General features: G+C 39.8%; 1 protein-coding gene across 1 annotated transcript in view; it reads right to left on the bottom strand.

Moving 5' to 3' along the window:
- The window catches only part of LOC117526070 (15-hydroxyprostaglandin dehydrogenase [NAD(+)]-like), a 33,606-nt gene that overhangs the window by 7,097 nt on the left and 8,839 nt on the right, over positions 1-17,670 (bottom strand). The window contains 3 exon segments of the mRNA XM_034188081.1: positions 7,123-7,219; positions 17,034-17,105; positions 17,107-17,141. Coding sequence (XP_034043972.1) covers positions 7,123-7,219; positions 17,034-17,105; positions 17,107-17,141 — 204 coding nt within the window.

The following is a 17,670-nucleotide window of genomic DNA, read 5'->3' as shown; positions in this document are numbered from 1 at the left end:
GGACAGACACACTATGAGCAATTACAAAACACATGAGTAGACAAATAATATGAGTGAAGCGTCGTGCAGCGGCATGAAGCCCGCTCATGGTCCAGGACGTCCTAAACAGGAAGTGCCAATTTTCAAATCTACAGTAAAACAGGAAATGTTCAATGTCAAACACTTCCTGGATTGACAGATGAGATCCCATAGAATCTCGCGGGAACTCAGTGGCAAGCTCACACTCAAACAGGAAGTGCCAATTTATCAGTCACAGTGAAACAGAAAATGTTCAAATGGCAAACACGTCCTGGCATGGGTGGAGCTAGAGCAGAGGCCAGGGTTCACTGGACTTTCCTGAAATCTGATTGGACACAGATGATTGACATGTCACGGTACCACACATCTGGTTGAAAGAGCTGCATTTTCAAATCAGTGAGTCACATTGACTGCTCGGTTCCTCCTGTCCAGTAGTTAGTGCTGTGTACCACAAAAACTTCTAGCCCACTTGTTACTGCCTTTTTTGCATCTCTTTTCCCCTCTTACATTCACCTGACCACGCCCCCTTCCAGGTCCTTCCTCTACCACGTACACCTCGTTATCCAATTACCACCTGTTCTTATTTAAACTGCTTCGGTTCACTTCCTCCCTGCTTGTTTGTTGATTTCATTCACTTACCAGCACCTCGTCTCTGTTCTGTTTATGCCAAGCTGTGTTTTTGACTCTGCTCTCTGTACCGGATCCTGCTTTTTGCCTCAGCCCTGATAACCCTGTTTGCTCGTGTACTGACCCTGCTTGTTTTTGACCACGTCCTCTGTCTTGTCCCTGCCTGGTACTTTTGCTCCGCGGACTGCCTTCCTGTTACCGAACCCTTGCCTGAATTTAAAAACCATCCTATTTACTCACACGCGTACGTCCTGTTTGTGAGCCTGCATTTGTGACCAGCCTTTGTCTGTGCCTCGCCTCCGCTCAGCCTGATAATTTTCACTGTTGCTGCACTTTGTGTCAAATCATAGTCATATCGTATATCATATTGATATGAAAATTCAGTAAGGTATATCTTATTATACATTCCAAATCTAAAGTGGAACTCTACTAGTGTTTACTAAGGTACACCGAAATATCTTTAAAAAAACAAGAGAGTAGAGCCACTTAGGTGCCTGGTCTTGAGAACCAGGGATGGTAGGTTGAAAAGCTTTTTTATCTCATGGGAACTCTCCCTACCCACATCAGCGGCTCAAGAATATAGACAGCATGTATATAAGTGACATTTACATGACAATTTATATGACAATATTGAGATACGATAATTTGGCCATATTGTACAGCCCTACTGTCAACTAACTGAAAACTCTGAATATTAATTTACATCTACATTTAAAAAATGCTTAAAGTGGTAGGGGGTTAAGAGGGATGTAATTGGGGGGTCAGCTGAAAAGAAAAAGAAAAATGCTTAAAAAGGTGGAGAGTATGGGGGGCAGAGCTCCTCCAGAAGCTGAAAGGAAAAATAAGGAAATGCTTAAAAAGGCAGGGGACTGGGGGAGGCAGAGCCCCCCAGAAGCTGAAAGGTTTTAGTCATGCTCATGCTCCCAAGAACAATATTACTGAAACAAGTCTGAAGGACCTAAAGGACATGGTTAGATGGTGAAGAGCTTTTCCAGGCATATGAGAAGCAAATAAAGAAAAAAAGCTTAAAAGGGCGGGGGGGGGGGGGTCTGCTGTCAAAAGTTACCTCAGGATTCTTAACAGTAGTTTTAAAATCAGAGTGCACTGCACAAAAGCCAGCCTTTTCTCTATTCCAAACCATAACACATTCAGTTTTTTTCTTCATTTAAGTACAAGATGTTTGTTGATAACTACTGTTTTATATCAGCAATGTAATCCATTACAATTTGTTGTGCTTCACTCTTTGTTGATCCCACAGGTGAATAAATTTGAACATCATCTGCATAACAATGGAAAGATAGATTATGCTTAGTAATAACTGATCGAGTGGTAGCATATAGAGTGAGAACAGTGTAGGGCCAAGAATCGAACCTTGTGGTACCCTGCAAGAGAGAGAGAAGCACTAGACGAGGACATATCATCAACCATAACAGAAAATCTTGGGTCAGTCAGGTAAGAAGAGAACCACTTAAGTGCAGTGATGCAGATGCAAACATGTTGGCTTAGGCGAGATAAGAGGATTGAGTGGTCCACAGTATCGAAGACCATTGTGAGGTCTAGTAACACAGGGCGTTTGGCATCCACAGACAAAGTACTGTCCTTATGTACCATTGGCAGAGCAGACTCAGTACTATGACGAGACCTGGACCCAGATTGTAATTCTTCAAAAACAGAACTGCTTTCTAAAAATGACTGCAATTGGATAAAAACAACTTTCTCTAAAACCTTAGACAGAAAGGACAAGTGGGAAACAGGTCTAAATGAGATCAATTATAAGATTCCAGAAGAGGTCGAACCACAACATGTTTTAAGGCAGCTGGTACAGGTCCAAAACTGAGAGAAGAGTTGATGACACTCGGTAGACTCAGTAGGCAACAGTATTAAAAACCTCAACCAACACTTTAGCAGTAACAATGTCCAAGTTGCATCATTTTAGCGAAAGCTGAGAAGGAGACTGGTTCAAACTGCCCAAATACTACAGAGTGTGGTGGAGGATCAGTCAAGTTAGCATTCAAATTCAAAATGCTGCTGGTATGATAGATGTGACCTTGTCAAGAAAAAAGTGCAGAAATTTATGACAAAGACCAATTTCAGTTTGTTTGGGAATCAAAAATTAAAGTTGCTCCAATTTAGGTAAAAGGTGATGAAATTACTGGTTGATCTTAGAGTATAGGATCAGTACCATATCTTATGCTTCATTATCGCCTTATGTCACATACTGTGTCGTATGTCACAGAATCCTGTGGGTGTTGACCTTGCTTGCCCTTTACTTTGGAGATCAAGCATCAAAACAGTTAAAACTCTTAATTTATAAAAGCCTTTTGGGAATGTTTACGATGAGACAAATAATGTGTTATACAGTTCAACACGATGGAGCATTTTCTAAGTTTGATCCCTGTGTAATGTATGCTAATAAATGTATAGAAAGCCTTCAAAGGACCAAACGGCCGACTTGGTGCCAAACCCCAGCCTGGATAAATAGCACGAGTTGATAACATCAAGGGCATCAAATCACCCTGTATATTTACTACAAATCTTGTTTAACGTCAGTCCACATGAATTCATTCAGTTAAACTGTAACATTATACTACCTAATAAATCGTCAATAGTCTGGAACAATGAAAAGACTTTACTGTATTCTGACATGAGTAATTTGTAAACAAGTGAAGTTCATCTAAATTAAAGCAATTTGGTTACAGTTACTTGTCTTACAAGCTTCAGGAATTCACTTAATTTGATTTTATTATACAACTGAAAACAGAAGATAAACTTGACCGTTCTCTTCTGAAGAGACACTAATGACAGGAATCTAAACGTGCATGTGTGCCCACTGTTTCTTATCAACACATTCTTTCACCTAACCAATATGTGAACTGTGCGCTCCACCATGTTTGGACAAGTTTATGTTTGTTCAAGGAATGGCACGCACGCACGCATGCACGCGCGCCGATGTTATCACCAGTGAGATAAGTGGACAATGACTCCCACATGTCTGGAGATTGAAATGTAGTAAAAACACGTCCTACATCGACAATACTCTGAAGAGTCCTGGAGGACTGGAGAAAGAAGTACACGTCCTGCAGTTACAATAAATAAAGCACAGATCAAAATGAAGCTAATGAAAAGATTTTCTTTTACCTGTGAGATGGATGTTACATTTTCACTGGTGTCTCTGTGACTGTTGGTGAGATAACTCAAAAGGTCTTCAGCTGGCTGGCATCTTATCAAGGGGAAGAACCAATTAACGCAAATTACCGGAAAATATTTTCGGCTGCTACTATGCAGACCTGTTCAAGCTGCTTGTCTGTGTTCTTGGACATGATATTTCACTTGCAGTGTTCCAGTCCACCCAACTGGATAAGGATATTGGCCTTGCTTGGGGAAGTAATGCGTCTGATTTCATCCATCCAGGGGAAGACGTAGACGCTTATCTGATTAGCACCAACGTCTGTCTTTTCATTTTGTTGTTTTGTAATTTTGTTCATGTTTATTGTCAATATAGTGCATTTTATTGCACTAATTTTCTTCAACTTCACTGTTGTTTCTCTGCATTTCTTTTGTACTGAAACACTTCATTAATATTGCTTTGAAAAGTACTATTTTAATACTTTGGAAATAACATCATCAACAACAACAACAACAACAACCATAATAATAATAATAATAATAATAATAATAATAATAATAGTAACAACAACAATTATTATTATTATTATTATTATTATTGTTTTAGGTGCTGATCAGGAGCCAAATGTGGATTTGGGATCTTTTATTTTAAAACAACTTTCATTAATATACGAGTTAGTGTAATTTCGAAGATTTTTGTTTTTAAAACATTTTTTTCTTTTATAAATTTTTGTCCAGTTTGCTATCACTTTTTAACAGTTGTGAAGAATACACACAAATAAAGCTGTTCTACACAATCCCCAAACTACAAAAGTTGGCACAGTCTGGGGAAATACTCAAAAATTAATAAATAAATACACAAACAATCAAACCTAATAAGTACTGCTTTATAAAACTGATTTAAATTCTAGTGTATTAGGAAAACCTCAACAACACAAACATATCTGGTTTGCTGATTTTATTTACTTGATGAAAGTATACAACACTCCTTTCCAAAGAAATGCTGGCACAGGTATGTTGTTAGAATGCACAGCATTCCGGTTTTTCAGCATTTTTCCAAGTGCTTGTCTGCCTGTCTGTTTGTTGGTCTACTCCTCACAGGTCCTTCGTACATAATGTGCATTTAGACAGTATTCATAGCACTTCATTTTTTTTTCACATTTTGTTATGTTACAGCCTTATTCCAAAATGGAGTCAATTAACTTCTTCCCTCAAAATTCTACTCACAGCACCCCATAATGAAAACATGGTAAAAGTTTTTTGACATTTTTGCAAATTTGAAAAAAAACAACAAAAAGAACTAGAGGTCAAATGTACGTAAGTATTCACACCCTTTGCTCAATACTTTGTTGATGCACCTTTGACAACAATTACAGCCTCAAGTCTTCTTGAATATGATACCACAAAGTTGGTGCGCCTATCTTTGCACAGTTTGCCCATTCCTCTTTTCAGCACCTCTCAAGCTCCATCAGGTTGGATGGCGAGCCTTGGTGCACAGACATTTTCAGATCAGTCCAGAGATGTTCAATTGGATTCAGGTCTGGACTCTGGCTGGGCCACTCAAGGACAGAGTTGTCCTGAAGCCAATCCTCTGATATCATGTCTGTGTGCTGAGGGTCATTGTCCTGCTTAAAGATAAACGATCGCCCCAGTTTGAGGTCAAACGAGCAGGTTTTCTTCCAGGATGTATTGTGTGTTGAATTTTGAGGGTTAGGGTAAACCCTCTGGGGTCCGAGGGCATTTTTTGGACAGTTCACTCGCCTGGGATAAATGTTTTATTATTGCTGTTAACAGCTCTCCCTGCATCCCACAATCGAGTTTTATGTCTCTTTTTTTTCAGAACAACCTGCGTTTTCAGAATATATATGTTTTTGTTGTGTTTTATAAGTGTAATAAAGGTTTACAATCAAAAATAGGCAAGGAAAAAATAAAGCGAAAAATAATTTTTCACACACATTTATTCAAAACAGACAACAAACTTATAATAAACAACTGTTTTGACACTTTATAAAGGTAATTTGAGGTCTTGTGTGAAAGACTGTACAACAATAAGGTTCAAACAATAAACACAAATGCACATTTTGAACAATATATACAAAATGGTCTATGCATTTTGTTGTCCATTGATATGGTAAACAGTGCTTTACGTCAAGAAAGCAACAGTTATCCAGTAACATTCACATGCAAACTAGTAGAGCAATCCTGATAGTTACTCTTTGTTTGAGCATATGAGATTGTCATCAGAGGCTCTCCGTGTGCTCCTGCTTTCACTGATCACTGTGCTTAATGGCGCAGGGCGCACTGAGTATGTACTAATAGTATGTACTCATTGGAGCACCCAGGGGGATATTCAAACGGGCCAACTACTAACACATCACTCCTGAAAATGATCTTTGGCTTTTCACTTGAGGTAAATCCTCCCTACAATAGAATTTTGGAAAACCATGTGACGGTGAACCAATTCCGATTGGACACTCACATTGCAAACGTCATCACACAGCTTCTATGAGGAGTACAAAGATGGCCAATGGCTGGCTTGAAAGTCCGCGGAGTTAACTTTTCAGCAAAAAAAAAAAAAGAGTAAGTTTCTATCGCATATCATTCAGAAGTTATTTATAATTTAGTAAAGCTTGGTCTTAGCTGCCGTATACAACGGCGTCGGCCCCAGAGGGTTAAATGAATTACATCCATTTTGGAATAAGTGGAAAAAGTGCTGCAGAATACTTTCTGGATGCACTGTATAATCTTTTTATGTCAATGAAGGTTGACCACAGAAATGCATTTAAAGAACACATTAGGGCAAAGTTAAAGGTCAAGGAATATGATTTTGAACTGGATTTCAACCAAACACTATCCTGGCAAGGTCAGACAGAGGTCAGTTATTTGGTGAAGGTCAAGATCATACAAATGTCAGACTGTCGTAGCTACTACTGTCTTTGTGGCCATGGGTACGATTATCTAGTTGTCATAAATATGACGATTTGGGTGAGTCAGCTTGACAAGGGTGATAGGATGAACGTGACTGTTTTTTTTGGAGGAGTATTTGATTTCCATTAATTGAATCAAAGATGCCAGATGACGATTACTTTTAGCTGCAGTGGATGTCTGCCACACTGTCATTTTATATTATTTATTTATTTGTAAATCTCTGCTCTAGAAGGAAGTGACCTGTTTTAAAGACTTGTTAGTGGAAAGTCTCATCACCTGTTACATTATGACACCTATCTTTGTGCACGTACCTTTCAGAAGGAAGGAGGGGTGGTGAATTAATTTGTGTGCTGACACTGAACTAAAGTGAGTCAATAATGTTGGCACAAAGTGCTGAGATGCGTGCGTACGTGTGCATCTTACCTGCCATGGAGGACACATTGATAATACTGCCTCCTGCTTTTCCGTACTCTTTGCTCATGTGTTCCAGTGCCAGGTACGTTCCCTTTATGACAGATGTCTGTGAACACAATGATTCCATATGTTACAGTCCTGAGCTGTAATAATCAATCAAACACTTGGCTGGCAGAAAGATAATCATCAAATATTTTGCACTCTTACAGTAAATCTGTCTGGAGTAGCAGCTCTCGAAAAAACTGGGGTGCCTGTTGTTAGATAAATATATTGTACAAACATGTTTATCATTTATTATCATCTATTAATCTGCTCATTTCAAATTGTTCTTTCTGTATCTTAAAATCTGCAAACTGTTTCTCTCAGATATTCAAAGCTGCAGCCTGTTTATAGTTTTTAGCAAGCTTCAGCAAAACCACTCAATCTGTACCTAAGATGGAATGATTCAGTTGATTACAAACATATCTGCACATGACTAATAAGTACATGTTGTAACCGTGGACACAACTCACTCCTCTCTTATCCTTGTTTTTCCATACACAATAAAAGGGCCCTGCAAAGAACGACACAGTGGGAGATCCGCAGGGAGAGCTAGCAACTCTACTGTGCCTCCCCCTTTGCAAAGCTCACTAAAGATATCTCAACTCTCTGAGTCTTTGTCTCCAGTTTTATTTCTTGTATGTCCAGGCGAAGTCAACCTGACACCTGTCTCCTTCAGTGCTGTCATGGGTTCCTTGGTGGCTTCCCCTCACTAGTCTCTTTCTTGCACGGTTACTCAGGTTCATTCAATCAGTTTCAGCCGTCATCTGGGTCTGGGTTGCGGTGGCAGCAGAGCAAGCAGCTAAGCCCACAATTCCCTATCCACGGACGAGTCCTGTAACTCTTCCCAGGGGATCCCAAGGTGTTCCCAAGCCAGCTGGGAAATATAATCTCTCCAGTGTGTCCTAGGTCTTCCCCGGAGCCTCCTCCCTGTTGGACGTGCCTGGAAGACCACCTCCTTAGGGAGACGACCACGGAGCATCCTTGCATCGCTACTCCCGGATAGTTGCGCTTCTCACCCTGTCCATAAGTGTAAGCCCAGATACCCCACGGGGGAATCTCGTTTCTGTCGCTTGTATCTGTGATTTTGTTCTTTCATCATTACCGGAAACTCATGACCATAGGTGAGGATAGGAGCGTAAATCGACTGGTAAATTGAGAGCCTCGCCTTCCGGCTCAGCTCCTTCACCACGACAGTATGGTACAGCGTCCGTAAGATTTCATATGCTGCCCCCAATCCGTCTATCAATCTAACACTTCAATTTACCCCCACTCGTGAAAAAGACCCCGAGATACTTAAACCCCTCCATTTGGGGCAGTAAGACTCCCCTGACCCAGAGGGGACAATCCACCATTTTTTGACAGAGGACCATGGTCTCAGATTTGGAGGTGGTGATAAGGTAGCAATCCCCTCCCTAGATCGCCACCTTATCCAATGTAACAGTGTTTCGAGAAAGTGTCATAGAAAAAAGTGTCAATAAAGTGTCAAGCCCTCTGCTCCTCTTCCATGACAAAAACTCCTGTAACAGTGGAATGTGCCATTCATTTCCAAACTGGACGCTGTGTTTTATCCAGGATGTCATCTGGCTAGCACAGGAATTGTGAAAAGACGTGGACATCAGCACTTTATCGGCACATTGAGACAGACGTGCGGAGGAATTGCGCGCGTCGCGGCGGTGCCGCATGGCGCAAAGCAACGCCGTGATGAAGCCTCACAGGACATGTTCCGGCATGTCCAGGCGCATCCACAATTTCTCGGATAATCACTCGATGGAAAAACCACCGACAGCTGTCTGAACGCCATCTCAAGCCGTCCTGTGAGACCAAAACGGAGGTGGTTTTGTCTCGCTCCAGTAGCGAATCCATCATATATATATATACATATACATATATATATACATATATATATATATATATATATATATATATATATATATATACACACACATATATTTCTTTATTTCTTCTGCAGCTTACAAGTTATCATGATCTTTTGCGCGCTCTCCATCTGTGTTGCCGCACAGCTCCTGCTCTTAGCTGCTCCACTGGAGTTATTATCCTTTACATCCTCATTGAGCACAACTTTAGATGCTGTAGCTCCTCTGAAAAAGAGAGCCTTAAATCAGAAGTGCCTGACTCCGTGGTATAACCCACAAACTCGCAGCTTAAAGCAGATAACCCGTAAGCTAGAGAGGAAATGGCGTCTTACTAATTTAGAAGATCTTCATTTAGCCTGGAAAAAGAGTCTGTTGCTCGATAAAAAAAAGCCCTCCGTAAAGCTAGGACATCTTACTATTCATCACTAATTGAAGAAAATAAGAACAACCCCAGGTTTCTTTTCAGCACTGTAGCCAGGCTGACAAAGAGTCAGAGCTCTATTGAGCCGAGTATTCCTTTAACTTTAACTATCAATGACTTCATGACTTTCTTTGCAAATAAAATTTTAACTATTAGAGAAAAAATGATTCTTATGTTCGGCTGCTTTCAGTAATACTGGTATTTGGTTAGACTCTTTCTCTCCGATTGTTCTGTCTGAGTTATTTTCATTAGTTACTTCCTCCAAACCATGAACATGTCTATTAGACCCCATTCCTATCAGGCTGCTCAAGGAAGCCCTACCATTAATTAATGCTTCGATCTTAAATATGATCAATCTATCTTTATTAGTTGGCTATGTACCACAGGCTTTTAAGGTGGCAGTAATTAAACCATTACATAAAAAGCTATCACTTGACCCAGCTATCTTAGCTAATTATAGGCCAATCTCCAACCTTCTTTTTCTCTCCAAAATTCTTGAAAGGGTAGTTGTAAAACAGCTAACTGATCATCTGCAGAGGAATGTTCTATTTGAAGAGTTTCAGTCAGGATTCAGAATTCATCATAGTACAGAAACGGCATTAGTGAAGGTTACAAATGATCTTCTTATGGCCTCAGACAGTGGACTCATCTCTGTGCTCGTCCTGTTAGACCTCAGTGCAGCTTTTGATACTGTTGACCATAAAATGTTATTACAGAGATTAGAGCATGCCATAAGTATTAAAGACACTGCGCTGCAGTGGTTTGAATCATATTTATCTAATAGATTACAATTTGTTCATGTAAATGGGGAGTCTTCTTCATGGACTAAGGTTAATTATGGAGTTCCACAAGGTTCTGTGCTAGGACCGATTTTATTCACTTTATACATGCTTCCCTTAGGCAGTATTATTAGAAAGCATTGCTTAAATTTTCATTGTTACGCAGATGATACCCAGCTTTATCTATCCATGAAGCCAGAGGACACACACAATTAGTTAAACTGCAGGAATGTCTTTCAGACATAAAGACATGGATGACCTCTAATTTCCTGCTTTTAAATCAGATAAAACTGAAGTTATTGTACTTGGCCCCACAAATCTTAGAAACATGGTGTCTAACCAGATCCTTACTCTGGATGGCATTACCCTGACCTCCAGTAATACTCTGAGAAATCTTGGAGTCATTTTTGATCAGGATATGTCCTTCAATGCGCATATTAAGCAAATACGTAGGACTGCTTTTTTGCATTTGCGCAATATCTCTAAAATTAGAAAGGTCTTGTCTCAGAGTGATGCTGAAAAGCTAATTCATACATTTATTTCTTCTAGGCTGGATTATTGTAATTCATTATTATCAGGTTGTCCTAAAAGTTCCCTGAAAAGCCTTCAGTTAATTCAAAATGCTGCAGCTAGAGTACTGACGGGGACTAGAAGGAGAGAGCATATTTCACCCATATTGGCTTCTCTTCATTGGCTCCCTGTTAATTCCAGAATAGAATTTAAAATTCTTCTTCTTACTTATAAGGTTTTGAATAATCAGGTCCCATCTTATCTTAGGGACCTCATAGTACCATATCACCCCAATAGAGTGCTTCACTCTCAGACTGTAGGCTTACTTGTAGTTCCTGGGGTTTGTAAGAGTAGAATGGGAGGCAGAGCCTTCAGCTTTCAGGCTCCTCTCCTGTGGAACCAGTTTCCAATTCAGATTAGGGAGACAGACACCCTCTCTACTTTTAAGATTAAGCTTAAAACTTTCCTTTTTGCTAAAGCTTATAGTTAGGGTTGGATCAGGTGACCCTGAACCATCCCTTAGTTATGCTGCTATAGACTTAGAATGCTGGGGTTCCCAGGATGCACTGAGTGTTTCTTTTTATTCACCTCTTTTGCTCTGTATGCACCACTCTGCATTTAATCATTAGTGATTGATCTCTGCTGTCTTCCACAGCATGTCTTTTTCCTGATTCTCTCCCCTCAGTCCCCACCCAGTCCCAGCAGAAGACTGCCCCTCCCTGAGCCTGGTTCTGCTGGAGGTTTTCTTCCTGTTAAAAGGGAGTTTTTCCTTCCCACTGTCGCCAAGTGCTTGCCCATAGGGGGTCGTTTTGGACCGTTGGGGCTTTTCTGTAATTATTGTATGGCTTTTGCCTTACAATATAAAGCGCCTTGGGGCAACTGTTTGTTGTGATTTGGCGCTATATAAATAAAACTGATTTGATTTGATTATCTTCCATGGCTTTAAACACACATCCACTTTCATGCAGTCACCCAAATTTTAACTTTGTGTTCGTCCAATACTGGCTGAAAAATCACTCTTTTGTGAGCTGGCGTTCTGCCTAAATGCTCGTTTGAAGCGTGATGATGAGTCGCTGCCTCAGTGTGCACACACGGCGGAGCTCATGTGATCCATTAATTCCAGAAGTGATTAGAGGTGTTTTCAGCATCCAAGGTTTGACAGAAAATGATTAATCCGCTACAAAATAATTATTTTATATAGAGTCCAGCGCACAGAGCAGGTGGAATTGTGTGCGCAAGAGAGCCGCTCCAAAAATAGCCTCTCAGGTCCTGCCTCAGTGCGCACACACAGCGGAGGTCATGTGATCCATTAACACGATATTAAATCAACATACTTTTACATACAACAGACATCAACATACAGACATACTTTTACAGCTAGGAACTGTTTTATCAAGCTATAAAAAACATTAAAAATAATTACCTTAACCTGTTCAAAATACATTCCACATGGAGCAGGAAAGAGCGGAAAAAAAAGGCGTCCAGATGAAACAGCCCTCGATTCTAGAAGTGATTAGAGGTGGTTTTCAGCATCCAAGGTTTGGCAGAAAATGATTAATCCACTAAAAAATAATTATTTTATATAGAGTCCAGCGCACAGAGCAGGTGGAATTGTGTGTGCAAGAGGAGAGCTGTTCCAAAAATAGCCTCTCAGGTCCTGCGAAGGTGCCAGGCGCACAGATAATGGACTTTTTGCAGACTCGTAAGCACCACGCAAATGCCTCTAAGCCGTCGCAGTAACTCGAACACAAACTGCACCACGCTGTTGTTGCTAAATTTTGAACATCTTGAAATTAAGCGCCACGCTCAGAGAGGAGCCTTGTTAACTGAAGATAATGCCTCTAAGAGCCACTCTGAGCCACTGCCACGATAGCTCACGAAACAAAACAAAAAAAAAACAGGGTGCGTGGCTCCTTCTTCATCCTTCATTATTCGGTGGGACCGCGGCTTTATTCGGTGGGACCGCGGCTTAATAAGACTAAGCGGTTGAGGATGAGCGAGTGTGTGTGTGTAACAAAGTAGAAGTAATAATAAAGTAAAATAATAATAATGATGATAATGATAACAATAATGCTTTGTATATATTAACAAGAACGCACAGTGGGGCCAAAAGGATTTAGTCAGTCCCCCTGATTGTGCAAGTTCTCCTACTTAGAAAGATGAGAGAGGTCTGTAATTTTTCATCATAGGTACACTTCAACTATGAGAGACAAAATGAGAACAAATCCAGGAAATAACATTGTAGGATTTTAAAGGATTTATTTGTTAATTGTGTTGGAAAATAAGTATCTGGTCACCCACAAACAAGCAAGATTTCTGGCTCTCACAGACCTGTAACTTCTTCTTTAAGAAGCTCTTCTGTCCTCCACCTGTTACCTGTATTAATGGCATCTGTTGGAACCCGTTATTTGTATAAAGGACACCTGTCCACAGCCTCAAACAGTCAGACTCCAAACTCAACCAAGACCAAAGAGCTGTCGAAGGACACCAGGAAAAACATTGCAGATGTGCACCAGGCTGGGAAGAGTGAATCTACAATAGTCAAGCAGGTTGGTGTGAAGAAATCAACTGTGGGAGCAACTGGAAGAAAATGGAAGACATACAAGACCATTGATAATCTCCCTCAATCTGGGGCTCTACGCAAGATGTCATCCCGTGGGGTCAAAATGATCGGTGAGCAAACGGTGAGCAAAAATCCCAGAACTTCATGGAGGGACTGATGAATGACCTGCAGAGAGCTGGGACCAAGTAACAAAGGCTACACAATACACAGAGAGGGACTCCTAATCCTGCAGTGCCAGACATGTCCCCCTGCTTAAGCCAGTACATGTCAGGCCGTCTGAAGTTGCCAAAGAGCATATGCATGATCCAGAAGAGGACTGGGAGATATATTGTGGTTAGATGAAACCAAACAGAACTTTTTTAGTAAAAACTCAACTCGTGTTTGGAGGAAGAAGAATGCTGAGTTGCGTCCCAAGAACACCTTACCTACTGTGAAGCATGGGGGTGGAAACATCATGCTTTGGGGATGTTTTTCTGCAAAGGGGACAGGACGACTGATAGGAGTTAAGGGAAGAATGAACGGGGCCATGTATTCTGAGATTTTAAGCCAAAACCGCCTTCCATCAGAGAGAGTATTGAAGATGCAACGTGGCTGGGTCTTCCAGCATGACAATGATCCCAAACACACCGCTCGGGCAAGGAAGGAGTGGCTCCGTAAAAAGCATTTCAAGGTCCTGGAGTGGCCAAGCCAGTCTAAGTCCATGTTGCCCAGCGACAGCCCCAAAACATCACTGCTCTAGAGGAGATCTGCATGGAGAAATGTGCCAAAATACCAGCTACAGTGTGTGCAAACCTGGTGAAGACTTACAGGAAACATTTGATCTCTGTCATTGCCAACAAAGATTATGTTACAAAGTATTGAGTTGACATTTGTTATTGACCAAATACTTATTTTCCACCATAATTTTTTTACAAATAAATTCTTTAAAAATCCTACAATGTTATTTCCTGGTTTTTGTTCTCATTTTGTCTCTCATAGTTGACGTGTACCTATGATGAAAATTACAGACCTCTCTCATCTTTCTAAGTAGGAAAACTTGCACAATCAGGAGCTGACTAAATACGTTTCTAACCCACTGTAAACAATTTTGAAATACATGAGACAGTAAATTATCATTAAAAAATTACATATTTAACAGGAAATAAGAGGGTTTGAGGTCTTCCTCCGCTGCGACCCGGGTGTCGCAGACCGAATGGTCCCCTCTAAAAATTGGTCCGCCGTCATTTGGGACCACAGCAGCTTGTCTGAGTCTGCCTCTCTTCACCCAAAGCGATCAAAGGGAATAATGTAATTATTAATCATCAGATGACAAAGAAAAAACGCTTAAATCATTCTGAAGTCAGTTTAACCAGAAACGAGGCAATGATCGGTGAGTCGCTACTGACGCTCTGAAATGACATAGGTGCAGCACGTCTGACTCAGAAGTGCAGCTGTGGTGCTCTGATTGCTTCTGCCATCTTTTATGATGAAATAATGCTGAATTTATGTGGAAATAATTGTTGAAAAGAAGCTTCAGATATCTGTCACTGAGATAAATGATGACTGGACTTTTAAATCAGAAGAGCAAGCTTGTCAAAGTGAAACTGAACCGCATGTTTCATTTCAGTTAACAGACATATGTAGTACAAGTTATTACAATGAACAGGTTCGTGACATGCGTGCATCAGCACACGTCATTGCCACGTGTGCTGTGACCCGTGATCCTGCCTGGAGTGACTCCCACTTCAGTCTTTCGAAAATATTTTTACAACCTGTCAACTGATCTGCCCTGCTTTGACTTTTCAACCATTCCTCACATTCCTTGTAATAACTGTGACTGATCATTGACCTGCTGATTCGCTGCCAATGCTAGTCGATGTCAAATTACAGCCTTCCTGAACAAATGTTCGTTATTACCCTCGCCCCACCTCAGAGTACAGGAAGTGTCTACTCAGATATAATGACGTGTTGTGGGGACTGGCTTTCATTTTTAGAGATAAGATTAGTTCCGGATGAGCGATGGCTTATGTTACAGATAAGGGCCTAGGCTTAGCGTAAGGGGTTGGGCATGTTGTATTTTGGTAAAGGTTATCATAAATATCCCTAAATGCAAATCAGTGTACAATAGTGTCCCCAAAAGTGAACAAAAATCCTGTATATGTGTGTGTGAACAAATAGATACGGTATGAGTCCATTTGACTTTAAAATTTTACATATATTTAATGTTGTGGTTCATTCCTTCTTGACTTTGTATGTTACAATCCACTTGTTCGTACTTCACGTCACTATCAGTATACTAAAGGTGGAACCAATTTGGCTAACTGATGATTTTAAAACCCCATGGCACTTTTGTACCTATGACATCAACTTAAAATGTCAGTAGTCATTATTAATTTGTTATTAACTGAATCACTATCTATTCTGATCAATAATTATATCAGAATATCTCTCTGAATATCTGGGTTGGAGACAAAACAAGACAATTTTAGGACGTTATCTTTGGTTTTGCGAAAGAATGATAGTTTTATAATTTTCTGATAGTGGGAATTTTAAAATTTGTAAAATAAATACTTTTTATGATAAAAAACATTTGAAGACAATATTGAAAATTATAAGTGAAGTCTATGTTTATGATTTACTGTTAATTTAACCAAATGATTAATGGACAGATCATAACATAATAAATACGCAGATTAATGAAAAACATAGACTGTTAGATTCATTAATTTAAAAAAATATCAATTTATTAATAGATTACAAAAAATATTAGATGCAGCCCTAACATATATAAATATAAGAAAAACAAACATTTGTAAGTGATCTGCTGCCCAGGTTGCTATAGCTGAGTATTAGTTGACATTTACACGCACTCTGGTGGTACTTGTTGCAAACCACAAGTTTTGTTAACTTGGTTTTCTGGTAACTAACATGTTGATTTGTGTTATTTGTGGTTCATTCAGAAAGAGCTTCTTTTTAGTTTATACAACACTGTAGTCACAATTTTGCTAATTTACATCACTGGGGTGAAGTGGGTGCTGAAAACCAGTGAAAAATTTGCATTATGTGTTATTGTAATAAATAATAAAATAATAAATAATAAATAAATAAAATTTGCATTATGTGTTATTTGTAATAAATAATAAAATAATAAATAATAAATAAAATAAAACAATAAAATAATAAAATATTTTAAAAGTATTACTGAACTCAAACTGTAGTTCAGGGAAAATTGAAGGCAGATTATCAATCACAGGGTTGGTGGTTTGATCTACATGTTGAAATGCCTGTAACAAAGATATTGAACTTCAAATGGTCCATAATAAGTAGGTCAACAGTTTGTAAATCACCTTGAGATTTTCCTCAGGTAGGAAAATGTGGAGTGACTGAAGTTCATTTACCATTTAATTAGAAACCCATGCAGGCCCTGAAGCCCGTTGGGGCAGCGCTTATTCTTAATGCCGCAGTGGCACAACGAATGAGAGTCTATGGCTTCCCCAGGACAAAAACACCAGTCCATCACAGTTCAACTTTCCCAGTCAAAGCTAGTATCCATTTACAGCAAGGCCGCTGTAGTCCAACTTGAATGCTGGTGAATAAATGCCTCCACTTATCTCTGGAATTGCAATTCCATTATTACCAATACTTTAATTTGCCAATTTGATCGCAGTTAACCCTAACACTGGAATTTCCTGAGGAGAATGGACTTTTCTGCTAACAAGTCACCTTGCTCAAAGGTCGAGTTATGTTCTTACCAGGTTGACTTGTATGGTCTTCTCCCAGTTCTTTTCATTATTGATGCCAGCGTTGTTGATGACAATGTCCAGCCCTCCCAAACTGGTCCACCGTGACCTGGAAGGCCTCTGTGCCACAGACACACAAAACCATCAGTGATGTTTGGGATATGCTTATACTGAATGACTTCAGACACTGTGTCAATGCGTCACATAATGGTTTTCCATCTGAACTGAAAGCAACATGAAAGTAATCATCTATGTTCTGCAGTCAGCTGAACATGGGCATCCTCTCTGACCTTTACCAGCCGCTGAGATCCTCAACACTGAGGCACCTGAATTCTGGATCATGCCCAAAGATACACGTCATACAGTATTGTTCAGAATAATAGTAGTGCTATGTGACTAAAAAGATTAATCCAGGTTGTGAGTAGATTTCTTATTGTTACATGAGAAAAAAGGTACCAGTAGATTCAGTAGATTCTCACAAATCCAACAAGACCAAGCATTCATGATATGCACACTCTTAAGGCTATGAAATTTGGGCTATTAGTAACAAAAAATAAGTAGAAAAAGGGGTGTTCACAATCATAATGAGAATCAGAATCAATAATAGTAGCATCTGCTGTTGATGCTACAAACTCAAAACTGTTATGTT

The sequence above is a fragment of the Thalassophryne amazonica genome, chromosome 15, assembly GCF_902500255.1.
Source record: "Thalassophryne amazonica chromosome 15, fThaAma1.1, whole genome shotgun sequence".
NCBI classification, from domain to species: domain Eukaryota; kingdom Metazoa; phylum Chordata; class Actinopteri; order Batrachoidiformes; family Batrachoididae; genus Thalassophryne; species Thalassophryne amazonica.
This window is presented reverse-complemented; position numbering and strand designations above follow the sequence as displayed.